General features: G+C 33.2%; 4 protein-coding genes across 7 annotated transcripts; 1 reads left to right on the top strand and 3 right to left on the bottom strand.

The window, feature by feature from the left end:
- Window positions 1-346: 346 nt before the first annotated feature.
- Window positions 347-4019, top strand: LOC115996865 (protein NUCLEAR FUSION DEFECTIVE 4). Its single transcript, XM_031236303.1, has 3 exons — window positions 347-837; window positions 1994-2907; window positions 3330-4019. The coding sequence occupies exons 1-3, from the start codon at window positions 514-516 to the stop codon at window positions 3793-3795; spliced, it is 1704 nt and encodes a 567-aa protein (XP_031092163.1). The 5' UTR covers window positions 347-513; the 3' UTR covers window positions 3796-4019.
- A 1623-nt stretch (window positions 4020-5642) lies between these two features.
- Window positions 5643-6711, bottom strand: LOC115997362. Its single transcript, XM_031236906.1, has one exon. The coding sequence runs from the start codon at window positions 6520-6522 to the stop codon at window positions 5899-5901; it is 624 nt and encodes a 207-aa protein (XP_031092766.1). The 5' UTR covers window positions 6523-6711; the 3' UTR covers window positions 5643-5898.
- A 2701-nt stretch (window positions 6712-9412) lies between these two features.
- Window positions 9413-12017, bottom strand: LOC115995587 (triphosphate tunnel metalloenzyme 3-like). 2 transcript variants are annotated; one of them, XM_031234663.1, is made up of 2 exons: window positions 10071-12017; window positions 9413-9951 (listed from the first exon to the last, which is right to left on the bottom strand). In XM_031234663.1, exon 1 carries the CDS (start codon window positions 11980-11982, stop codon window positions 11275-11277), a length of 708 nt encoding a protein of 235 aa, XP_031090523.1. In that variant the 5' UTR covers window positions 11983-12017; the 3' UTR covers window positions 9413-9951; window positions 10071-11274. The 2 variants fall into 2 exon arrangements, with proteins under 2 accessions (XP_031090523.1, XP_031090522.1); XM_031234662.1 differs by having other exon boundaries at window positions 9413-9901.
- A 399-nt stretch (window positions 12018-12416) lies between these two features.
- Window positions 12417-15751, bottom strand: LOC115997403 (F-box/kelch-repeat protein At1g67480-like). 3 transcript variants are annotated; one of them, XM_031236950.1, is made up of 4 exons: window positions 15572-15751; window positions 14430-14515; window positions 13465-14294; window positions 12417-13245 (listed from the first exon to the last, which is right to left on the bottom strand). In XM_031236950.1, exons 3-4 carry the CDS (start codon window positions 13992-13994, stop codon window positions 12618-12620), a joined length of 1158 nt encoding a protein of 385 aa, XP_031092810.1. In that variant the 5' UTR covers window positions 13995-14294; window positions 14430-14515; window positions 15572-15751; the 3' UTR covers window positions 12417-12617. The 3 variants fall into 3 exon arrangements, with proteins under 3 accessions (XP_031092810.1, XP_031092808.1, XP_031092809.1); XM_031236948.1 differs by having other exon boundaries at window positions 14430-14510; XM_031236949.1 differs by having other exon boundaries at window positions 14430-14502.
- Window positions 15752-27258: the final 11507 nt, after the last annotated feature.

Genomic DNA, 27258 nt, shown 5'->3' with positions numbered 1-27258 from the left:
CTGAAACAAGAGTCTCCCCACTCAAAAAGTAATCATGTCATGTGAATATAAAGCTAAGCAAAAAACTCAGACTTAGTCTAAAAATCTGATCAACACTTGTTGGTCTGAACCTACCACAAACATTGATATGATCTTGAGCCGGTCCATAAGACAATCACCACCTTTTATCACATGATAACTATGCAAATCAAAGCATTCTGGTCCCTGTCTCTGTCTGTATAATTCAGTATACAACAGTACCAGACTCTCAGTACCTGTCTAGTCTAGTGTCTTGTAATAAAATGATGACTTTCTATTCTTCATCCTCATCCCTTGGCAGTTGGAACACCTACCAGTCTACCACCAGAGAGAGTAAAAAAAAAAAAAAAGGAGAATTCATTATTCATCCCAATAAAGTGGGTAGTTAAAATCTTAAATATGCCCTTGTCCCCCTTGTCAACTTAATTTAATCAAACCTCAAGAACCCAGAGCTGAATTGAAGCATAGGTTTATCAAGAACAGTGTGGGAAAAGAATGGTGGTTCTCAAAGAAGGGAGTAGACCACCGTGGGTGGGTCTTGGAGCGGCGGTTTGGGTTCAAATAGCCGCAGGGAACGCTTACACTTTCCCTCTCTACTCCCCTTCTCTGAAATCAGTGCTGGGTTTCAGTCAGCAGCAGCTCACCATTCTTGGAGTGGCCAATGATATTGGGGAAAATGTGGGGATTCTTCCAGGGATTGCCTGCAATAAGTTCCCTCCCTGGGCTGTGCTTCTTGTTGGCGCTGCTTGTGCTTTTCTGGGCTATGGTGTTCTTTGGCTTGTTGTTAGCCGGACTGTTCAGTCCTTGCCTTATTGGCTTGTGAGCTCTTTTATTTCCCTTTCTCATCTCAAAGATTCAAACTTTTCTGCACTTTCTACTTTCCCTTTTCTGATTTCATATTGCCTTGACACTGACTTCACTGCTTTATACCTCGGATTTGCTTCAATTCAATAGTCTTCACTTACTGAATTTTGATTTAGGGCTTTTATTTACTTTATTTATATAGCCTGTTCTCTCTAAGATATACGGCTTGGTTGTAATGAATCTGCTGATACTGAATCTTGCTTGAGTTGTGGTCCATTGTGTCTAAGTAGTTGCAGAGAAGAAAATGAGTTCTAGAAGGCATTCACAAGCTCATGGTGGTTGCTTTTTAATTTGTGGTGCCAAACATGTATTGATATGACTTCTACTTAGCCAGTAATGCCTAGAGGCTAGAGCTACCTTGTAGATAAAGAAAGATTAATTAGTTCCTCTGTGTATTGTGATTTTTAGGTTGACATATGGTGAGTATATTGCAAATACACAAATCTTGCAAAGAACAAAAAACTGATAGGTTATTGCGAAAATTGCATTTTTGGTCATTCAATTATTGTTGAGTTATAGACTTGGTCCTTAGTTATATGCATGACCATTTTAACCCCTAAGTTATGCGCGAAGTGGCGATTTTAGTCCCTTTGGACTATTTTTGTCACTTAATAAAGTGATGGATTTGGTCTTTCGTTCAGGGACTAAACTCGTCACTTTGTCTATAATTTAGGGGTTGAAATTTGTACCACGGGTATAATTGGAGGAGCATTTAGTTTTGCTTGAGTTTTTGAGGTCGTGATAATCTGCTATGGATTGCTCTTTATATTTTGTACATGGATATGAAACTTTTTGCAATTTTAGTGAATTTAAAAGGACAAAACCAGAGATAAGGAAACAAGAAAGGGAAGAATATCTGAATTTGTATCTTAGTATCAAGATTGGGGTTAGGATTTAGCTGGATTGAGTCAAGTTCATTTATACTTCATAAAGAGGGAACAGACTGCTTGCACTATTTCTTTTGGATTCATCAATGATTTCCGTGTAAATTTTAGTTTCTTCTATGTTTGCTCGAGAATTGAGGATTTAGATGCTGTTTACAGCCTCAAATTGGCTTCATTAAATCTTCAAAATCAATTATTTTGATCCAGCTTCTCTTGTGCATTGACAGTTATGGGTTGCACTGTGTATTGCTACAAATAGTAGTGCGTGGCTTGGCACCGCCGTGCTTGTTACCAACATGAGGAACTTTCCTCTTAGTCGGGGCACAGTTGCCGGGATTCTCAAAGGCTATATAGGTATAAGTGCTCAAGCTCTCACCGAGGTATTCACTATGGTTCTTGATGATTCAGCTTCCAAGTTACTGCTGTTCCTTACATTGGGAATTCCCGTTTTATGTTTGGGGATGATGTATTTTATTCGGCGTTGTACACCCGCTTCTGGAGAGGATTCTTCAGAATATGGCCATTTTCTTTTCACGCAAGCTGCAAGTGTCATTCTTTCCATATATCTTCTCACGACAACGATTTTGAAGGACACGATTTCTATTAGTAGCTCTGTCTGCTATGTATTTGTGGGCATTATGGTTATTTTCTTGATGTCTCCTCTTGCGATTCCCTTAAAAATGACGTTATTCCCGAGGAAGCGTAAGCAATTGGGCCAACTTGATGGTTCATCAAGCAATCTGCTTGCTGCAGAAGCAGAAGCAGAAGGCGATTCCAGCCAAACCGCTCATTTATTAGTACCATCTATTTCATCATCGAACCTCGGTAGCTTTCGTGAGGGTGAGGAAATGTCAGACGTGGAATTTCTGCTTGCTGTGGGTGAGGGTGCTGTAAAAGTGAAACGAAAACCCAGGCGAGGAGAAGATTTTAAATTTCGTGAAGCTGTTGTAAAGGCCGATTTCTGGCTCCTTTGGTTTGCATACTTCTTCGGGGTTGGCTCGGGAGTTACTGTCCTTAACAACTTAGCACAAATTGGAGTTTCACTCGGCGTGAATGATACAACAATACTGCTGAGCTTGTTTAGCTTTTGCAATTTCTTGGGCCGTCTTGGCGCTGGCGCAGTTTCGGAGCTTTTCGTGAGGTAATTGTTCTTTCCCTGGCTGCTTATAATTGTCTTAATCCATTTGATTTCTCAATAATCATGATTAATGTGATTCATTATATCGTGTTAAAGCGTAACATAGGAGTTGATACTCAATATAGTCCTCGACCATAGTGATTTTACTCAATTTAGTCCTAAATGACTTTCTGTTCTAACTAGTCCTCAATGGTTTTATCCAATTTAGTTCTTTGTTAAAAATTCTGTTAGTGGACGGGTAGAAATAGGGTCATAATGGTAATTTATCATCCTTCATCTCATTTGGGGTGATTCCTTCTTCTTCCCCTCATTAAGATCCACGCAGAAATGTAAATCTTCATCGTAGAAATATAAATCTTCGACCCAAATTCTTATCTGCAATGTTGAAATGATGCTTGAACAATAAAGCGAAATGATGCTTGCAGGTCACGAACAATTCCTCGAACATTTTGGATGATAGTAACCCAAATCATCATGATCATAACATTCCTCCTATACGCGTCAGCCCTGAACGGGACTCTGTACCCTGCAACAGCGCTGCTAGGGATCTGCTTCGGCGTTCAGTTTGGCATAATGATCCCGACTGCTTCTGAGCTGTTCGGGTTGAGAAACTTCGGTGTAATATTCAACTTCATGCAGCTCGGGAACCCCATAGGCGCCCTCGTGTTCTCGGGTTCGCTTGCTGGTTATGTGTACGACGCAGAGGCGGCCAGGCAACAGGTGGTTCAGTGTATGGGTCCAAACTGCTTTAGGCTCACTTTCTTGGTTTTAGCTGGAGTTTGTGGTTTGGGAACTCTGTTGAGTATAATTCTCACCATCAGAATCAGACCAGTTTATCAGATGCTATATGCAGGAGGTTCTTTCCGTATACAACAGACTTCTGGCCATTGATAAACTGAGCAGTAATGGTTTTTTTTTTGGGTGATTCTACGATTAAGTTAAGCCTATTTTGTAGTGGCATATGTTTTGTGTAATTCCAAGAAAAGTCTAAACAGTATCTCCATAAGGAGGATATTTTGTATTGTATTTGAAACCTTAGTGATTCCAACTTATATTATATTCCAAACTTTTTATGTTTGGGATAAGGTAAATTGCGAAATTTGTTTTTATTATTACTTATTTAGATCCATGTTAAATTAAATGTCTAGATAGTGGCTAAAGGCCTTGTGGTCAAGCGACATCCGGTGTACATTCCCATGTGGAAGGGAGTGGGTTCGAGCCTTAGTAGAAGCATCTGTTGAGTCTTTGTGCTTCAGTAGGTTGAGAAAGTTGTAATAGAGTCAGTAGAACTCAAAAAAAAAAAAAAAGTCTAGACAATAGATACTACACATTTTGTCTTAATTATATACTCCGTATTATTTTTGGGACTGAACTTGTATCATGGAGTTGGAAGAAAGTAAAAAACACCAAACCTAAGTGAAATACTGACTACTGGGAACCCTTCTTTCCTTTAACTTGAGAAAATGTGTGTACTCCTTTGAAGCAAAATAAAGCTAGGCACAGAACATTGGAGAGACAATATCATTATTGTCACAGACATTAATGTCTCTTTTTTTTTTTTTTTTTTTGAAAGACATTAATGTCTCTTTATATGTAGTGTTTCTTCATGTCCCACTGCACCAACAAGAATGATGGTCATTCAAACTCATCATTTTTCTCAAATTTTATCTTTTTTACACTGCAACAAGAACTTCCTTACACATCGGCACATACTTTTCATTTAAGGGTGTGTATGAAAACTAAAAAAATTACTTCTAGAATTTTTATTTTTTATTTTTTGTCTTCAGAAAGAAAAAAAAATTTTTTTTTTTATAAAATGAGTCATTTTTTAGAAAATATTTTTATTTTCAGTGTTTTGGTTTCATTCTAGAAAACTGTCTTAGTGCGTTTGGTTCATTTTTTGAAAAATGAATAAAATTGTATAATTAAATTTTTTTTAGAATATAACATCAACCACCCCTATTAAAATACTAGCAATGATTAAAGGTAAGTAACACCAAAACTATTGAAATACTAGCAATGATTAAAGATTTAAAGGCTTCTCGACTTCTTGAGTGCTAGTGAGAAAACCCTTCTTTCCTTTTGATTTAATGGAAAGTCATCCGCTATTCAAAAGGATATTTTGGGTAAAAGTTCTTCTTTGAGTCGGTAATAAATACAACAATGAGATAAATTAGTTTAGATGATGTATAATAGATTAGTTTAAATAAAAAAAGTCAATAGTCAATTCCAATAATGAGAAGTCCAACTTAAAACCTTAATGTCAACAATAACATTAATGGTCATTCAAACTCAATTGTCACATACAACATTAATGTCTCTTTCTATGCTGAGTTTCTTCATGTCCCACCATGAACAATGGTCATTCAAACTCACTATTATGACTCTAATTGACCAACTCAAATGAAAAGGAGGTAAACAAATTTAGGTTGTTGGTAATTAATCGATTCAAACCAAGAAGATCAATAGACCGCTGTCATTAAAAATCAAACTTGTAATATTGTGATTACTAAATCAATATTCTAAACAACTTATCTAGAGTTGTCCCTTTAACCACTTAACTTGAATTGAAATATTAATGATTAAATCAATATCCCAAAAAATTGATAATTTAATTAACTCCCTCAATTGTGACAGTAATATAGTTTAGTTTCTTAGTTATTTGTGATATAATATAAATTTATACCTTAAATTTTCAGTGAAGTAGTGAATTTAATCTTTAAAATTTGATGAGTTCTATTAAAATCTTAAGAACCAAATGACAAATCAGTTATGGGACTACAATTAAGGACTAAAATAGTAGAGTCTCATTAAAAAAAAAAAAATCACAATTACACACTAAATAATGTGTGAATTAAAAGAGGAGTATAGTTTGGAGGAAGAATTCCCAAAAAGTTTCTTCAAACCAAACTACCCTCTGGATCAAAGGATGAAAATTAAACCACAAGAAAATGGTACGAGAATCCAATAATCCATGTCTATACCTTAATTCAATCAAGTTGGTTTCAAGTCCTGAAACATTGCATCCCACCTGATCTGATCCTCAACCACATGAGATGTGGACGACCAGTACTTATCGCCATCTCCCTCCATCTTCTCATCATCATCATCCTCAACAACCATGGAGGTCGACAAGCCATCGAATCTGGAACTACACGACCACAACATCGTACCCCCGCCATTTGTAAGCAACAGCGTCCCCTGTTTCTGTTTGGCTTCCGTCTTCACACTGTTCCTTCTCAGCATCCCACTACTACTCCTCCATTTTATCGAGCGGCTCTGAGTCGTCCTGAATGGCACCAGCGCAAGCCCACCCGCTTCCTCGCACCCAATCCAATTCCAATTCCTCCGGATGTACTTGCTCACGCGCCTCTTCGTACGTTTGATCGCTAGAAGAAACCTCGTCGCAGGAGGTGCTTTTGTTGTTGTCTGTTTCTTGGCGAGCTTGAGGATTTCTAGCCTGTGTTTGGCTACGGAGATGCCCATGCTTTGCAGAAACTCGTGGTTGAAATACGCGATGTCGTCTTCTTCAAGCTGGTTTTGAACAAATGTGAGGCCGTATTCGTAGACAAGAGTAGGGTCCAAGGTTGTCTTGGACAGCCAAGAAAACCAATCCATATATATATATGCCGGCCGGCTTCAATTCCTGCGTGTATTGTAGTAGTGTCGGCGTGCAGTGCTCGGAATTGAAGACGAAGAAGAAGGAGAATAGAGAATTTTGAGGTAAATATAAAGTTGAAAGTGCAGTGGAGATAATAATGTTATGGGAAAAGAGAGTGGATGGTTACTCCTCTTGCTTTATTTCTTTTGACTCTTATATGCTTTACTTGATGACACTTGAAGATTGAGGAAAAGTGCATAGTGGAGTTTCATTATTATATTGTACGTGTGTAACTCTTCTTTAAATGGTTTAATCATACTTAGTTATATATAAAATTTTGATTAGTACGGCTTACTTTTCTAAATTTTTTCCCCTAGCTAGACTAGTTGATATTAATTTTAATTAACCCGGCCACCGGAAAGATGAAGACAATTAATGAGGTGATATTATTGCCACCAACTACAAACCTATATATGTCTAACTAATACAAAATAAGGGTATGATATTGTTTATACAAAATTGTTTTGGGTAAAAAGTAATATGCATCTTAGTCAATGGAATCCCAAAGTTGGTCATTAACGGACCAATGCCGACACTGTTGTGCATGCATGTGTCAGGATATTATAAAATAAAAATAAATAAATAAAGTTGGAGTCCATGAAGGAGTTGGAAGTGTTGCATTGAGTGAGAACAAAGGAATGTTGATATGTACATGCATGCCATATTGCAATCAATCACCTATCACTCAATGGTCCCATTATCACTGCCTCTACTTTTTGTTCATAATTAATTTCTCAACTTATTGAAGTACAAAGAATCAATATCGCATTCACTAAGACTTGAATTCACAACCTCTCAAATAAAGGAGCAACTTGGTATCTCTGGACCACAAGATTTTTAGCTACTGGCATCTACTAAATTACAAGACCAAATTAATAAAAAATAAAGGTGATCTGATGCATGTCTAAAAGTTTAATTTCAACCTTCTTTAATTTTTAAAAATTAATTATTGTATTTAATTAGTTTCTATAAATTGTTATAAAATTCTTTGATGCATGATAAATTAGCTTGAAATGATTTACATTTGTCTATGATTAATTAATTGTCTTTGAAATGGGTGACATGGTTATATTTGACTTTGGATGGATGGGTATGGTAATTTCTAGTCAATCAATCTAAAATAAATTTTTAAACTTGGCTAGTAGCTGCTAGGTTGGATTTGGCCTTATTGTGAACACATACTATTGTGCAAGCATTTAGGGTTGTATATTTGTTAAGACACATCCTACTATTACCTCCTCCACTAATCTCCAGGCCAGGGCAGGAGTAGTGAAGGGACATTAAGTTTGGGGTTCAAACATATATACTCCGTATTAAACTTGGGATAATTATTGAAAATGACAATTTATATTTTATAAATAAGAAAAAAATTTACTTAATTCTAATTTTTATTATTATTTTGAATTGGGTAATAGTACCACCCATGAAGTGTGGATAAGATGATACGGATCTCTTCCAACTTAATCAAAAGTCTTTGCAACCATTGAAATCCTACATGACACACTGGATTAGTACAAATTGGGTAATGGTGCAGATCTTAAATTGATGCAAGATAATCTCAAACAATGTAAATTTATTCAATTGGATGATGATAAAAATTAAACTTACCATTTTTTTTTATTTAAAGACACAATCACACCACAATGTATATAGATAGACCACAAAATGATTTTGTAATGGCTTTGTATCCTAAAGTTTGTAACAAGACAAAATTAAAGGGACTGTGTCCCATGTGATAAAGCAATGGTAAGGATTATTGTCTGTTTTGTGTCTCCTAATCAATTAAAGAGGATCTCATCTTCCTCAATATCAACAGCGCTCCATACTCTCTTCTTTATTGCAACTTTGAATGGACCGAAGAAAGTTGAACTCGTTTTTGTTGTTGTTGTTGTATATGATTATACGGTATATATTATGGACAAAAATTAAGGTTAAAATGACTCGAAACTATGCCAGAAATGAATCATAGGAATACTTGAAATTTTAAAAATAAAAAATAAAATAGAGAGATAAACATATGTACCAACTATTATGTATTGTGATGATGACATTTCTATTATCATTCTAAATGGGTGATCACAGATTCACAGGATCAAAGTCCAATAGTGGGGACATTTATTCTTTAAAAAATGTTTGTATTAGTTTTATTTATTTGAGTATGCAAAGTGCATAGATGCTCCTAGATTGGAAGTGCATGGCCAAAGCTTAAGTTGGGCGGTCTCTAAGGAAGGACTAGGGCTCAAGTAGGTCTCGGGTTAGCCTGAATTGATCCCATTGTTAGATCTTTTTCTTTTATGTGTCGCTCAGGATTTTAATTGTGGCCTCCCTCGTTTATTAGGTGAGCCACTTGACCTGAAGTTTCAAAACTAATGATCAAACTCTTGACCTTTAATTAAGGATGAATAAGTCCCTTGCCACTCAACTACACCCCAGGTTAACTCGTTGTTAGTTATAATCCTACTTATATAATTTTGTTCAATTTAACCTATTTACTCTAATTATACATTTATATGATTTGCAAACATAAATTCAACTAAAAGACTAAGATTGATATTGTCACAATACTAGAGTACTTTTTTAAAACACACATAGTTCTTTATAAGGTAAAATGTGTTATATATTTTATCTTTCTCAATCCAAAGAATCAATGTCTCACCACCGGAGTTTGATCCTGTGACCACCCATTTGAAATTGTAACATATGTGTTATCACACTAGATACTAGTTGATAATAGTAGAGTACTTAATCAGTTAATATAGTCAAATTAATAGCTAAAAATAAAATTAAATCTTCAAGAAAAGATTGTATCACAAGATCAATCAAATTAGCCTTAACTATGCAGGCGTGTGAAGGTGTCCAAATAATTATATTGTGTAGTCCAGAGCCACAAAAAGCAACAAGGACAAAGTATGCATTTTTAAGTCATTAGTGATGATGATCCGTGACTTGTACAGAGTAACCTCTGCAGTCTGCACTTTCTTAAACAACCTAATCCATTCAAACAGACCCAATTTTTTTAATACATAGGTAACACAGCTTACGCCAGACTAATCCTAGCCTTTAGTTCCCGGCCCCAAAAGTCACTAGAGGATGTAAACCCGAGTCGCATGAGCAACCTTTTAGTCAGTCTCCTGCCTAACTGTGTGCACAAGGAGCCCAACTCACAGCCTACCTCCAACCTAGGGAACCCAACTCCTACTTGGGGAGCTGAACTCTAATGATGTTTGAGGTGGGGTTCGAATCCCCATCCTGCCGCCTCCAACTATGACTTGAGGTAAGGTGATCAACCGCTATACTAGCCTGGGGGCAGAACAACTTTCTTTGACCAACCCATATCTGCACATAATCATCCCCAAGAAAACTTTGTATGTCATGGTACATGTTTTCTGATGTTGATACAGGTAAAAGGGAGAAGGGTAAACTATGGGAATATCAGAACAAGAAGCAAAGAATAAGAAAGATAACAAGTCTAGTACTCTAGTATATAGAAAGCCTGTGAACTTACAAAAATGGATATCATGGGTTCAGCAATTCAGCTTTTGCAGTCTTCAGCTGCTAACTGCTAAGCAGATCCCATTGATAACGCAAAGAATCTTGAGGTTACAACTTCTTATTAAACCGGTGAACCACATTTAGGCTCGCTTATTGTGATCAACTCTGCAGTAAAGCAGCATAGGCAAGTGCCCTTCAAGTTAGGCTGAACATCAAAATAGCGAACACAAGTTTAGACATAATAGGAATCACTGTGAGCAGATCCAAGATTGCGTCCTTGGATCCAAAAATACAGGATCATGCTTGGAGCTTGAGCTTCCCCTTTGACAAGCATGATAAATGCTACAAAAAAGGCAACAAAAAACAAATTCCAGAGCTAGCAAGGGCTACAGAAGCAGCTGAAGTAAAGCTCAATGAGTTAATATTTTTTGTGCTAGAATGATCAGAAATGCGACCAACTTCCCATGATCCCACACACCGTAACCTAGGATCAAAGCGTAAACATTGTGAATGGAACCCAATATAGCATCCCCATTATACCCAAATATACAGCCAAAACTCCAGCATTGTTCACAATAATGTAGGTCTCATCAGTTAAGATACCAGATGTTCTAAACAGAATAAACTGAACTACAATACTGACAGTAAACCTATCAAGACAATCAGAACCAAACACATTACTTCCATTGTGGAAGGAAATGCCATAAACCCAGCCACAGTAATAGACATAATGAGAATTAAGATTTTATGCAACCCATGTATCCCAGAAAGAATATTTTTACAAAAAAAAAAAAAAAAGGATCAAACCATCAAAATCGACATTGTCTAATTCAAGATTATTCAAAGTTACTGGTTTCACATACCCATTTCCCTTATCTGAAGCTACTGACTAAGAGGTTAAGTTGTTGAATTCAAAGTCACTATCTTTCACTAGTTAATCAACAAATCCATCTTCAGAAACAGCAGAACAATTACCAATTACTATCCATATCTAAGCCTGCTATTTACACACACACACATATATGTACAATCCACAAAGTAATGTGAAAGGGAGAAAAGCACTTATAATCCAACTAAAGGTTGCAGAAATGGTGAAAGGTGATAGGGTTTCAGCGGTGAAAATGATTTCCAGATTCAATATCAGCCAAGAATAACCTTTTTGTAGGTTTGATTGTTTATAAATGAGAAAATACAAGCTTAAAGTTAGCCCTAGCTGCCTATTGATGAGGCAGTTTCCCCGACCGGAAAATTGCAAATTTTGAAACTTCAGAATAAGAATACTGAATTTCATGACTGTTTAACAGCTCCTCAATCAGATTCTTGGCAATTTCGGGCTCCGAGCTCTCGCATTCAATCTCATAACCCATTCCGAACTCGTAATGCGTTTCGTCGACCTCCAATTTCAATCCGTTCCACTCATACACTCCTCTCAAATTCCTAAATCCGCCCAAGCAGACCAAACCCTTTTCCCCAATTGCGTACTCCGATTTCACTCTCTGTACGATCTTACAATCGTCAATTAGCAGTAGCCGCCATGGCTCCGCCGCGCAGGCGCGACCGATGTTGGGGTCGAGTTGCTCTTCGTCCTCCTCTATGCGGCTAATTCCGTTGGAGATGAGTGGTTTTCCCTTGAGGGAGATGACGCATCTGGAATCGAGGTCGTAGAAGCGGAGGCGAAGCACGGCGAGGTTGGAGGAGAGCTCGGCGCTGGCTCCGTCGAAGAAGACGTTTTCCTGAGCATGGGTTTTGAGATGGTAGGGAGAGAGAACGGTGGAGAGGCGCTGGTGAGAAGCAGAGTCGGGTAAACGAAGCTTAACTTCGACTTCCATGGAGGCGGCGGCGGAGAAGGCGGCGCCGGTTTTTAATCTTCGGAGCGTAGCATTGCCATTGCCTAGCAGCAAACGGAGCTTGCTGGAGCCATACATTTAGATATTGCTATCAAATTTCTATCCACATTTGATTAAATTAGGGCAAAAATTAGAAATTTTCTATCTTAATTATAGGATAATTTGGGCGAAGAACTTGTGTTCTAGTGTCACTAGGTTCATTCTTGGGGATGAGTTTGAGTCTCACTGAAAGTCGTATTAACTCTTTGTATTTTAGAAAATAGTTATGAACAAATACTGCATTGTAACAAAGTCAATAGAGAATTATACCCGTGATGATTTGGTAGCTACAAGATTCAGTTATTTATTGACTTTCTCGATTTGAGCCAGTCAACTATAGACAACCTCTTTGTGATTTTTTGTCAATTAAAATCACATACCAAAATTTATCTAGAACACACTACACACTCTCATACTGACTACGAATTTTCCTCGTCACCCGAACAACTTGAAAAGAAAAGGATGGATAAATGGGGAAAAAAATCAGCAGCAAAAGCCCTTGAGACCAGATCAATTCAAGGAAGCAAAACTACAATGTGGTGCCAAGTTCCAACCATAAAACCAGATTACACAACACACAGACATCATCAGAACTAGGTTTATAGCAATGCAAATATTAGTGTTCAACGCACTAAGGTAACAAATCAGGACATGAAAATAAGTAATGTGAAGTTCTAAGCCTTAATAGTGACACTACACAGGCACGAACCGGATGGCTTTATTTCGCTGGTCTGCCACTCTGAGCCCGGAGCTGCATTTGGATCATATAACAGCGTAGTGTAGCCGGGATCCTCCTGCACGGGGAACAGCAAAAGCTTCTCGTCTAGTATGCCGAATCTGAACCCAATGCTCGAACTCCCGGTCACAGGAACCGCGACCATCTTCCACGAATTGTCCTCGGGGTTGAATATGGCTAGCTTACGCTGGTTCTTCCACTCTATGCAAAACAGCTTCTTTCCCAGCACCGCGTGGGCAGTGACCATCACACAACCGTTCTTCATCTCGCACCAAGCGTGCCTCTCGGGGCTGTACACATCAACAAACCTCGAGTTTCCTATAGTGAAACTTGATCGACCGCCCATCACATACAGCTTTCCATCGAATCCACACGCGAAACAGCCCCACCTTGGGCGACGAAGAGACTCAATCACGGTCCATTTCCCAGTATCTGGATCGTACACCTCAGCACACGAAAGCGATTCTCCTTCCACGCCATAACCTCCAACTGCATACACCATTCCATTCACCTCTGCACAGGCAAAGTCGTAGCGTGCCACATTCATGCTGGATAATGTGCTCCAGCTGCCCAATAAAAACATTAATAAATGTTAATAGTCCCACATTGAAAAGATAAAAGAAGACATGGATTTATAAGGCCATGGATTAGGCGAGTTATTTTTTTTAGTGTGGTTTGACCTATGTGCATTATAGCCCAGTTGAGTGACCTTATCCAGACCAGTTGTCCAATGGTCCACAGTAAAATTTGCCACATCTACTACTACTTTTATAAGCCGAACTAACCTGTTCAAGCAAGAATCATACTGAAAAACTTCTGGTGAAGCAGAACCAGAACCACCGGTCATGGAATATCCGCCCATGACAAGGAGCTTCCCATTGAGAACTACCACGCCATACCCGGCTTTGATTGGAACAGGCATTTGCGGGAGCTGATGGTGTTTATGCCCCAAGCAATCCAAGACCTCCCAATGGCTTTGCTCTCCATCAGCATCTGCAGTTAAGACAAAAAGCCACTCCTGAAGCAAACCGGCTAGTTTTCGAACCATGATGAACTCTTTGCTTTGGATAAACGATCTCCATCGCGTGTTGACACCACCCATAGCAGGAAAATAAGATCGGGGAACAAGAGCAAGGCAGTATTTTGCCACATCATCAGGCAATCCAGGCAAAATAGGAGAATAGGAATCTTTAGAAAAGAAAGAAGTAAAGCGAGAATTGTTTTCTGAATAGCCCGTATTGTCTAGCTTCATTTGATCAGAGAAACACAACTTCGGTTCTGGAACTCTCTTTTTCCCACAATCAACACCGGGCATTTTTTAAATCACAATTCTGATAGATCCAAATTCAACGTGTAACTTAACAAAGTGCATTTGACTAGAGAAACTCGTGATAGCCTTCACTTATGGAAATTCTAGAAGACCAAGGCATAAAAGACATTGCAGAATGGATAACTTGAGATGAAAACACCGACAACTTTCTATGCTTTGTCCAACGAGATTCAAAGTCCATGCTACTTCCGATCCTACTAATGCTCTGCTGGATTCTCGTACCTATGCTGCTTCTACTCTCTAAGCTCCTCGAGTTCCTTTCACCCCCAAGCATTCCACAAATAACTTTGTAAAAGAAAAAGAGTTTTATAAGTCATCTCAGGAAAAACAATCTCTACAGAATAACTTTTTACGAGTCAAATCTCAGTAGGTAGAGAAAATGGAAGGAAACAAGAAAAGGAAGGGAAGTAAAAGAAGAACCTGCCAAGGCCATAGAAAACAAAACGCTTTTATCCTCCTGTTACTTCCATCTCTAATTTCACAAAATAATCACCTGCAGAGCTGCACTATATCGCATAAGATTGTAAATGAAAGTAGATTCCAAAAGGTAAAACCAAATAATAAAATTCCATTGAAAATTTCAAAGAACTGCCTAGCAAAAACTAAAACAAAAAACTTCAACTCATGTTTGAAATATTTAACACCACTAGGGAGATAAGTAAAAACTCAGCCAATGCCCAATAGCCTTGCCTATCCTTCAGAACATGAAACACATGTTTTAAATTAATGGATGAAAATAAATATAATAATGGCACCCTATTTTTCATGATGGACCAGACAGCCTTAACCAAATATCAAACAGATCCATTATCTTATCTTAATTGAAAACTCCAAAAGTCAAGTTAGGTGGAAAAACTGGATCTTTGAATAAACATCAACTTCACCTACCCACCAGCAAAAACTCAAACCCAATCCCCAGAAAGAAAAAAAAAATGAAAGAGGGGATCAGGAAGGAAAATGAAAACACAAAAATTGGAATCAAGAAGACAAGAACTAATTTATACCAACCAATTCATATATCCAAACAGATCAAATTTGACACCAAGAAAATTCATTAACATCCTCTTAGAAGCTTCATCATTTTTTTTTTCCACTGAAACAACTACTGTTTGATAGAAAGCCCCAGCATCCAAGTAAAACAGATTCTCTCACAACATGATGAAAGCTAATTTTACTTTTTTACTTTATATTCCAAGAACAACCATTATTTCTAATTAACTAAAATGAATAGCAAAGTCCTGTATCAAACAAGAATTAGAGATCTGGTACTTCAGCAAACCAAATAAAAAAATTGCTAAAAAGAAAAAAGTTAAGTTTTTTAACATAATTAAGATTATTAATAGGAAAAGAAATCCAAGAACAACATTTTTTTGCACAAAAATCCAAGAACAACATATTTCACTACAAACCCATTACATATATTCTAGAAGGGAAGCTATTATCCAAAATAATGTCGAAAGATTTATCCACATATAGCCTTAAAAATATGTCTGAGACTAGGAGAGGCAACGGGTTTGGAAGAAATTAAAAAAAAAAAAGTACAAATAAATAGTATATATTACCTGAAAAAGTAAAAAGAGAAAGCTTTAACGAGTATGGAGAATAATGAATTTTGGGATAAAAGGAGTGTGTAATTGTGTATAGAGGGAGTGGGTATATAGGAATAAGAAAGATGGGTATGAAAGAGATATGACCATTTGCTCCATAAATAGAAAGGGGAGACATTTCGCCGGTGATGGACCGATAGATGGATGGGTAGAATTTTGGCCATCTTTTGGGAGATTACATTTTATACTATTTTTTTAATTCCTGTGTTCACATGTCATATTTTTTTTGAAAGGAACATGTCATTTTTTTTTTTTTTTTGAAAGGAACATGGCATATTTTTTTAGATAGATTTTAAAATGAATTACTCCGTATAATTTTTATCCATTCATTTTTTTCTTTTTATTTAATAAAAGTAAGATATGTGGCTGTGTTATACACTATTTATCATTTAGGTCTATTAATATTTCCCATTAATATTATCAAAAAGAAATATTTCCCATTAATATTTACCTCATAAATTTTAAATTATAATGTGATAAAAAATACACAAAAAACAAAAAAACCTACTATGTACATAAATCTAGACGAAGAAATCCCTATCACATATGCAAATAGAAAGGAGTACATGTTAGAAAAATGCATACACGCAATGAAAGCATAGAATATTTCTATTGGTTTAAGTCTTAAAAAAATCAAAATTTTAATCTTAAAATGTGTCTCCACGTAGAAATTGAGTAAACAATCTCAAAGAATCGACCAATCAAAAAAAAAAAAAAAAAAAAGGGAACCCATACATTTTTTTTTTTTTTACTTTTTCATTTTTTGTTTCCTTTCTTCATAGTTTTCTCATTTTCCTTTTCCATCAAAAAAATGATTAAAGCAAAAAACGTGTTTATCAGCATCTATCTATTTTTATATTATTTTTAAAATGAAAAATGCATAGTTATTTGAAACTTATTTACTTTTTAAATTTTAATGTATAAATAATACTCGTAAAATGTGACAATAATATCAAGTGATGCGATCATGTATGCGCGTTAGACCAGGTCGGTCCGAATATTCAAAATTTTAAGTGTTATTTTAATTTTTGAGTTTAAAATTAGATTGATATGAATAATATCCATGAATGACAATGAGTAAAATAATATTGGCTACTGAACCCTAATATGATGGATTTGGGTAGTTGATAGTCGAGTTCGAAATGAGTTCGAGTAGCTGTGAAATTCTCGTGTGTGATACTCGATTGTGTGAGTGTACAAGCATGAGCGTGTATTAAATAGACTTCGTGTTGATTTTGAGTACTCTATGAGTATTGTCAAATGGGTTTGAAATGTATACATGTAACTAGTATTTTATACGCGCTATGCGCGAAAGCTTATGCCCAATATTAAAATATTAATAAATACAAATAATTACAATGTATAATTCAAATTATATATACACAAATAATATATATTTTATACACACATATATGATTTACCATTAATAGAAATTTATTTAAAATATAATCAACCATTAAATTAATTATATAATAATTTTAATAAAATGACAATTAAAGAGTAGGAAAAAGATATGATAGATATAGGTGTATGGTAATAATGATGGAGTTAAAAGTAACGTTGTTATAACGGTGTAAGGGTAATTTTGTATAACAAGAATGTAGTAAGGACAATTTTGTCTAATAACATTGAAGTGTACAATATTTAAAGTAAAATGTACACATTTATTAGTATCCAAAAAGAGGGACATAAATCAAGGATATAACCTTGATGGTGACTTATTATGTTTTTAGATATTCATTTATGTTTGGGTACTTCTAAATTATTATAATTCAAATTTGCAAATGGATAAACAAAAAAGCACTTACCTATTGTCATTTCTAATAACATCTATATCTATATAATAATAATAATAATAATAATAATAATAATAATAATAGAAGTGCCTAGCAAAGATTTTCCCCCCAAAACTGGAGGGCATTTTAGTAACAACATAATGGATATTATTTATTTATTTATTATTTTATTAATTTTATTAATTATCCATATTTATTAATAATGTAATGCCATTATCCATATTTATTAATAATATTAATTGGTGATTGGTGATATATAATTTGTGATATATCTAATATGGTAATATTGTTAATATTTATTTATTATTTTATTAATTTTATTAATTATCCATATTTATTAATAATGTAATGCCATAAGGTAATATGGTAATGTTGTGTTGTTAATATTGATTGGTGATTGGTGATATATAATTTGTGATATATCTAATATGATAATATTGTTAATATTTATTTATTTTTTATTTTATTAATTTTATTAATTATCCATATTTATTAATAATGTAATGCCATAAGGTAATATATGTAATATTGTGTTGTTAATATTGATTGGTGATTGGTGATATATAATTTGTGAAATATCTAATATAATATTGTGTTGTTAATATTAATTGGTGTTTGCAATGATTTAATAAGGAGTGATTATTATTAATAAAGGTAAATTACAATGATTTAATAAAGGCAAATTGCATACAATAAAAGAGAAATTGCATATTAACACACATTATAAAAAAAAAGGCAATAATTCTTAATCTTTGAAAAAGGTAAATTGATTTAAAATAATAGCAGGAGTGATTAGGCAATAATTCTTAATCGTTGAAAAACCGTAAATTGATTTAAAATAATAACATGAGTGATTATTATTAATAAAGAGAAATTACAAATTTTTAATTCTTAATCGGATAATAACAGGAGTGATTATTATTAATAAAGGCAAATTGCAATGATTTAATAAAGGCAAATTGCATACAATAAAATAAAAATTGCATGCTAACGTACATTATATAAAATGCAATAATTCTTAATCGGTGAAAAACTGTAAATTGATTTAAAATAATAACAGGATTGATTAGGCAATAATTCTTAATCGTTGAAAAATGGTAAATTGATTTAAAATAATAAAAGGAATGATTATTATTAATAAAGGCAAATTGCAAATTCTTTAATTCTTAATCGGATAATAACAGGAGTGGTTATTATTAATAAAGGCAAATTGTAATGATTTAATAAAGGCAAATTGCATACAATAAAATAGAAATTGCATGCTAACGTACATTATAAAAAGGCAATAATTCTTAATCGGTGAAAAACTGTAAATTAATTTAAAATAATAATAGGATTGATTAGGCAATAATTCTTAATTATTGAGAAACGATAAATTGATTTAAAATAATATCAAGAGTGATTATTAAAACGATAAATTGATTTAAAATAATATCAAGAGTGATTATTATTAATAAAGACAAATTGTAAATTCTTAATTCTTAATCGAATAATAACAAGAGTGAATATTATAAATAAAGGCAAATTGCAATGAACTAAATTGATATGTTTATGTACCTAATTGCAACTTTAAAAAGTTTAAGTGCCTAATTGATATTTCAGGTACAGTTTGATGGCCTATTAGACACATTATATGCTAAAAAAGTGACATTTACATTTACCTGTTATTACAGGTCACAAACAGGTAATTATGCCTTGATGAACTAAATTGCATGTTTATGTACCAAATTGTAACTTTAAATAGTTTGAGAGCCTAATTGATGCCTATTTGACATATTTTATGCAAAAAAAGTTACATTTATATTTACATGGTATTACAGGTCACTAACAGGTAATTATGTCTTATAAAATAAATTGACATGTTTATGTGCCTAATTGCAATTTTAAAAGGTTTGAGTGCCTAATTGATTTTTCAGATAATGTTCGATGGTCTATTTGACACATTTTATGCAAAAAAAAAAGTGACGTTTACATTTACCTGGTATTACAGGTCACTAACAGGTAACTACGAATTGATAAACTAAATTGATATGTTTATGTATCTAATTGCTACTTTAAAAAGTTTAAGGGCCTAATTGATTTTTCAGGTAAAGTTCGATGGCTTATCTGACACATTTTATGCTAAAAAAGTGACATTTACATTTACCTGTTATTACAGGTCACTAACAGGTAATTATGCCTTGATGAACTAAATTGCATGTTTGTGTACCAAATTGAAACTTTAAATAGTTTGAGAGCCTAATTGATGCCTATTTGACACATTTTATGCAAAAAATGGACATTTATGTTTACCTGATATTACAAGTCACTAACAGGTAATTATGCCTTATAAACTAAATTGACATATTTATGTACCTAATAGCAATTTTAAAAGGTTTGAGTATCTAATTGATTTTTAAGATAATGTTCGATGGTCTATTTGATACATTTTATGCACAAAAAAAAGTGATATTTACATTTACCTGGTATTACAGGCCACTAACAGGTAATTACGCTTCGATGAACTAAATTGACATGTTTATGCACTTAATTGCAACATTAAAAAATTTTGAGGGCCTAATTGATTTTTCAAGTAAAGTTCGATGGCCTATTTGACACATTTTATGCTAAAAAAAGTGACATTTACATTTACATGTTATTACAGGTCACTAATATGTAATTATGCCTTGATGAACTAAATTGACATGTTTATTTATTTAATTGGAACTTTATAAAGTTTGAGGGTCTAATTGATTTTTCAGGTAAAGTTCGATGCCTATTGACACATTTTAAGAAAAAAAAAAAAGTGACACATACAATTACCTAGTATTACAGGTCACTAATAGGTAATTATGCCTTGATAAACTAAATTGACATGGTTATGTATCTAACTGCAACTACAAAAACTTTGAGAACCTAATTGATGCATATTTAACACATCTTATGCAAAAAAAAAGTGGCATTTAAATTTACCTGGTATGACAGGTCACTAACAGGTAATTACACCTTGATGAACTAAATTGATATGTTTATGTACCTAATTGCAACTTTAAAAATTTTGAGGGCCTAATTGATTTTTCAGGTAAAGTTCGATGGCCTATTTGACACATTTTATGCTAAAAAAGTGACATTTACATTTACCTGTTATTACAGGTCACTAACAGGTAATTATGCCTTGATGAACTAGATTGCCATGTTTATTTATTTAATTGGAACTTTAAAAAGTTTTAGGGTCATGTTTATTTATTTAATTGGAACTTTAAAAAGTTTTAGGGTCTAATTTATTTATTTAATTGGAACTTTAAAAAGTTTTAGGGTCTAATTGATTTTTCGGGTAAAGTTCGATGCCTATTGACACATTTTACGCAAAAAAAAAAAAAGACACCTACAATTACCTGATATTACAGGTCACTAACAGGTAATTATGCCTTGATAAACTAAATTGACATGTTTATGTATCTAACTAAAACCTCAAAAACATTGAGAGCCTAATTGATGCATATTTAACACATTTTAGGCAAAAAAAAAAGTGACATTTAAATTTACCTGGTATGACAGGTCACTAACAGGTAATTACGCCTTGATGAACTAAATACATATGTTAATCTACCTAATTACAACTTTAAAAAGTTTGAGGGCCTAATTGATTTTTCAGATACAGTTTGATGGCCTATTAGAGAGATTTTATGCTAAAACAGTGACATTTACATTTACCTGTTATAACAGGTCACTAACGGGTAATTATGCATTGACGAACTAAATTGTATGCTTATGTACCAAGTTGCAAATTTAAATAGTTTGAGAGCCAAATTGATGCCTACTTGACACATTTTATGCAAAAAAAGGGACATTTATATTTACCTGGTATTACAGGTCACTAACAGCTAGTTACACCTTGATGAACTAAATTGACATGTTTATGTACCTAATTACAATTTTAAAAGGTTTGAGTGCCTAATTGATTTTTCAGATAATGTTCGATGGCCTATTTGACACATTTTGTGCTAAAAAAGTGACATTTACATTTACCTGTTATTACAGGTCACTAATAGGTAATTATGACTTGAAGAACTAAATTGACATGTTTATTTATTTAATTGGAACTTTAAAAAGTTTGAGGGTCTAATTGATTTTTCAGGTAAAGTTCAATGCCTATAGACACATTTTACGCAAAAAAAAAAAAAGTGACACCTACAATTACCTGATATTACAGGTCACTAACAAGTAATTATGCCTTGATAAACTAAATTGACATGTTTATGTATCTAACTGCAACTTCAAAAACTTTGAGATCCTAATTGATGCATATTTAACACATTTTATGCAAAAAAAAAGTGACATTTGAATTTACCTAGTTTGACATGTCACACTAACTGGTAATTACGCCTTGATGAACTAAACTGATATGTTTATGTACCTAATTGCAGTTTTAAAAATTTTGAGGGCCTAATTGATTTTTCAGGTAAAGTTCGATGGCCTATTTGACACATTTTATGCTAAAAAAGTGACATTTACATTTACCTGTTATTACAGGTCACTAATAGGTAATTATGTATTCATGAACTAAATTGACATGTTTATTTTGTTTAATTGTAACTTTAAAAAGTTTGAGGGTCTAATTGATTTTTCAGGTAAAGTTCAATGCCTATTGACACATTTTACCCAAAAAAAAAAAAGTGACACCTACAATTACCTGGTATTACAGGTCACTAATAGGTAATTACGTCTTGATGAACTAAATTGACATGTTTATATATCTAACTGCAACCTCAAAAACATTGAGAGCCTAATTGATGCATATTTAACACATTTTATGCAAAAAAAGAAGTAACATTTAAATTTACCTGGTATGACAGCTCACTAACAGGTAATTACGCCTTAATGAAATAAATTGAAATGTTTATGCACCTAATTGCAACATTAAAAATTTCTAGACCCTAATTGATTTTTCAGGTAAAGTTCGATGGCCTATTTGACACATTTTATGCTAAAAAAGTGTTATTTACATTTATCTGTTTTTACAGGTTAGTAACAGGTAATTATGCCTTGATGAACTAAATTGACATGTTTATTTATTTAATTGGAACTTTAAAAAGTTTGAGGGTCTAATTGATTTTTCAGGTAAAGTTCAATGCCTATTGACACATTTTACGCAAAAAAAATAAAAAAAAGTGACACCTACAATTACCTGGTATTACAGGTCATTAATGGGTAATTATGCCTTGATAAACTAAATTGACATGTTTATGTATCTAACTGCAACCTCAAAAACTTTGAGAGCCTAATTTATGCATATTTAACACATTTTATGCAAAAAAAAAAAGGTGACATTTAAATTTACCTGGTATGACAGGTCACTAAAAGGTAATNATGCATATTTAACACATTTTATGCAAAAAAAAAAAAGGTGACATTTAAATTTACCTGGTATGACAGGTCACTAAAAGGTAATTACGCCTTGATGAACTAAATACATATGTTTATGTACCTAATTGCAACTTTAAAAAGTTTGAGGGCCTAATTGATTTTTCAGGTACAGCTTGATGGCCTATTAGAGACATTTTATAATAAAACAGTGACATTTACATTTACCTGTTATTACAGGTCACTAACAGGTAATTATGTTTTGATGAACTAAATTGCATGTTTATGTACCAAATTGCAACTTTAAATAGTTTGAGAGCCAAATTGATGCCTATTTGACACATTTTATGCAAAAAAAAAAAGTGACATTTACATTTACCTGTTATTACAGGTCACTGACAGGTAATTATGTTTTGATGAACTAAATTGCATGTTTATGTACCAAATTGCAACTTTAAATAGTTTGAGAGCCAAATTGATGCCTATTTGACACATTTTATGCAAAAAAATGGACATTTATATTTACCTGGTATTACAGGTCACGAACAGGTAATTACGCCTTGATGAACTAAATTGATATGTTTATGTACCTAATTGCAACTTTAAAAATTTTGAGCGCCTAATTGATTTTTCAGGTAAAGTTCGATGGCCTATTTGACACATTTTATGCTAAAAAAGTGACATTTACATTTACCTGTTATTACAGGTCACTAACATGTAATTATGGCTTGATGAACTAGATTGACATGTTTATTTATTTAATTGGAACTTTAAAAAGTTTTAGGGTCATGTTTATTTATTTAATTGGAACTTTAAAAAGTTTTAGGGTCTAATTTATTTATTTAATTGGAACTTTAAAAAGTTTTAGGGTCTAATTGATTTTTCGGGTAAAGTTCGATGCCTATTGACACATTTTACGCAAAAAAAAAAGACACCTACAATTACCTGATATTACAGGTTACTAATAGGTAATTATGCCTTGATAAACTAAATTGACATGTTTATAATAGGTAATTATGCCTTGATAAACTAAATTGACATGTTTATGTAAGGTAATTATGCCTTGATAAACTAAATTGACATGTTTATGTATCTAACTGCTGCCTTGATAAACTAAATTGACATGTTTATGTATCTAACTGCAACCTCAAAAACATTGAGAGCCTAATTGATGCATATTTAACACATTTTATGCAAACAAAAGTAACATTTAAATTTACCTGGTATGATAGGTCACTAACAGGTAATTACGCCTTAATGAAATAAATTGAAATGTTTATGCACCTAATAGAAAGATTTAAAATTTCTAGAGCCTAATTGATTTTTCAGGTAAAGTTCGATGGCCTATTTGACACATTTTATGCTAAAAAAGTGACATTTACATTTATCTTTTATTACAGGTTAGTAACAGGTAATTATGCCATGATGAACTAAATTGACATGTTTATTTATTTAATTGGAACTTTAAAAAGTTTGAGGTTCTAGTTTATTTATTTAATTGGAACTTTAAAAAGTTTGAGGTTCTAATTTATTTATTTAATTGGAACTTTAAAAAGTTTGAGGTTCTAATTGATTTTTCAGGTAAAGTTCAATGCCTATTGACACATTTTACGCAAAAAAAAAAAAGAAAAAGCGACACCTACAATTTCCTGGTATTACAGGTTATTAATAGGTAATTATGTCTTGATAAACTAAATTGACATGTTTATGTAAGGTAATTATGTCTTGATAAACTAAATTGACATGTTTATGTATCGTAATTATGTCTTGATAAACTAAATTGACATGTTTATGTATCTAACTGCAACCTCGATAAACTAAATTGACATGTTTATGTATCTAACTGCAACCTCAAAAACTTTAATTGACATGTTTATGTATCTAACTGCAACCTCAAAAACTTTGAGAGCCTAATTGATGCATATTTAACACATTTTATGCAAAAAAAAAGTGACATTTAAATTTACCTGGTATGACAGGTCACAAACAGGTAATTACGCCTTGATGAACTAAATACATATGTTTATGTACCTAATTGCAAATTTAAAAAGTTTGAGGTCTAATTGATTTTTCAGGTAAAGTTCAATGCCTATTGACACATTTTACGGAAAGCAAATAAAAAAAAGTGACACCTACAATTACCTGATGTTACAGGTCATTAATAGGTAATTATGCCTTGATAAACTAAATTGACATGTTTATGTATCTAACTGCAACCTCAAAAACATTGAGAGCCTAATTGATGCATATTTAACACATTTTATGCAAAAAAAAAAGTGACATTTAAATTTACCTGGTATGACAGGTCACTAACAGGTAATTACGCCTTGATGAACTAAATACATATGTTTATGTACCTAATTGCAAATTTAAAAAGTTTGAGGGCCTAATTGATTTTTCAGGTACAGTTTGATGGCCTATTAGAGACATTTTATGCTAAATAGTGACATTTACATTTACCTGTTATTACAGGTCACTAACAGGTAATTATGTCTTGATGAACTAAATTGCATGTTTATGTACCAAATTGCAACTTTACATAGTTCGAGAGCCAAATTGATGCCTAATTGACACATTTTATGCAAAAAAAAATGGACATTTATATCTACCTGGTATTACAGGTCACTAACAGGTAATTATGCCTTATAAACTACATTGACATGTTTATGTACCTAATTGCAATTTTAAAAGGTTTGAGTGCCTAATTGATTTTTCAGATAATGTTCGATGGTCTATTTGACACATTTTATGCAAAAAAAAAAGTGACATTTACATTTACCTGGTATTACTGGTCACTAATAGGTAATTACGCCTTGATGAAATGAATTGACATGTTTATGCACCAAATTGCAACATTAAAAATTTTGAGGGCCTAATTGATTTTTCAGGTAAAGTTCGATGGCCTATTTGACACATTTTATGCTAAAAAAGTGACATTTACATTTACCTGTTATTACAGGTCACTAATAGGTAATTATGTCATGATGAACTAAATTGACATGTTTATTTATTTAATTGGAACTTTAAAAAGTTTGAGGGTCTAATTCATTTTTCAGGTAAAGCTCAATGCCTATTGACACATTTTACGCAAAAAAAAAAAGTGACACCTATAATTACCTGGTATTACATGTCACTAATAGGTAATTATGCCTTGATAAACTAAATTGACATGTTTATGTATCTAACTACAAGCTCAAAAACTTTGAAGTCCTAATTGATGCCTAATTGACACATTTTATGCAAAAAAAAAAGTGACATTTAAATTTACCTGGTATTACAGGTCACTAACAGGTAATTATGCCTTATAAACTACATTGACATGTTTATGTACCTAATTGCAATTGTTTGAGTGCCTAATTGATTTTTCAGATAATGTTCGATGGTCTATTTGACACATTTTATGCAAAAAAAAAAGTGACATTTACATTTACCTGTTATTACAGGTCACTAACATGTAATTATGTCTTGATGAACTAAATTGCATGTTTATGTACCAAATTGCAACTTTAAAAAGTTTGAGGGCCTAATTGATTTTTCAGGTGAAGTTTGATGGCCTATTAGAGAGATTTTATGCTAAAAAAGTGACATTTACATTTACCTGTTATTACAGGTCACTAATAGGTAATTATGTCATGATGAACTAAATTGACATGTTTATTTATTTAATTGGAACTATAAAAAGTTTGAGGGTCTAATTCATTTTTCAGGTAAAGTTCAATGCCTATTGACACATTTTACGCAAAAAAAAAAAAGTGACACCTACAATTACCTGCTATTACAGGGCACTAACAGGTAATTATGCCTTGATAAACTAAATTGACATGTTTATGTATCTAACTACAAGCTCAAAAACTTTGAAGTCCTAATTGATGCATATTTAACACATTTTATGCAAAAAAAAAAGTGACATTTAAATTTACCTGGTATGACAGGTCACTAACAGGTAATTACGCCTTGATGAACTAAATACATATGTTAATCTACCTAATTGCAACTTTAAAAAGTTTGAGGGCCTAATTGATTTTTCAGGTAAAGTTTGATGGCCTATTAGAGAGATTTTATGCTAAAAAAGTGACATTTACATTTACCTGTTATTACAGGTCACTAACATGTAATTATGCCTTGATGAACTAAATTGCATTTTTATGTACCAAATTGCAACTTTAAATAGTTTGAGAGCCAAATTGATGCCTATTTGACACATTTTATGGAAAAAAAATGGACAGTTATATTTACCTGGTATTACAGGTCACTAACATGTAATTATGACTTATAAACTAAATTGACATGTTTATGTACCTAATTGATATTTTAAAAGGTTTGAGTGCCTAATTGATTTTTCAGATAATGTTCGATGGTCTGTTTGACACATTTTATTCAAAAAAAAAGTGACATTTACATTTACCTGGTATTACAGGTCACTAATAGGTAATTACGCCTTGATGAAATGAATTGACATGTTTATGTACCTAATTGCAACATTAAAAATTTTGATGGCCTAAT

Source organism: Ipomoea triloba, chromosome 11 (genome assembly GCF_003576645.1).
Source record: "Ipomoea triloba cultivar NCNSP0323 chromosome 11, ASM357664v1".
NCBI lineage: Eukaryota > Viridiplantae > Streptophyta > Magnoliopsida > Solanales > Convolvulaceae > Ipomoea > Ipomoea triloba.
Note: the sequence above shows the minus strand (reverse complement) of the source record. Positions and strands in the feature narration are given on the sequence as shown.

What these genes read in the sequence shown, in the direction of transcription:
- LOC115997403 (XM_031236950.1), bottom strand. Translation starts at nt 13,994, where the DNA reads ATGCCCGGTGTTGATTGTGGGAAAAAGAGAGTTCCAGAACCGAAGTTG. An exon ending in TATGATTCTTGCTTGAACAG is followed by an intron (nt 13,246 to 13,464) that starts GTTAGTTCGGCT and finishes TTTATTGGGCAG; the next exon opens with CTGGAGCACATTATCCAGCA.
- LOC115997362 (XM_031236906.1), bottom strand. Translation starts at nt 6,522, where the DNA reads ATGGATTGGTTTTCTTGGCTGTCCAAGACAACCTTGGACCCTACTCTT.
- LOC115996865 (XM_031236303.1), top strand. Translation starts at nt 514, where the DNA reads ATGGTGGTTCTCAAAGAAGGGAGTAGACCACCGTGGGTGGGTCTTGGA. An exon ending in AGTCCTTGCCTTATTGGCTT is followed by an intron (nt 838 to 1,993) that starts GTGAGCTCTTTT and finishes GTGCATTGACAG; the next exon opens with TTATGGGTTGCACTGTGTAT. An exon ending in GTTTCGGAGCTTTTCGTGAG is followed by an intron (nt 2,908 to 3,329) that starts GTAATTGTTCTT and finishes TGATGCTTGCAG; the next exon opens with GTCACGAACAATTCCTCGAA.
- LOC115995587 (XM_031234663.1), bottom strand. Translation starts at nt 11,982, where the DNA reads ATGTATGGCTCCAGCAAGCTCCGTTTGCTGCTAGGCAATGGCAATGCT.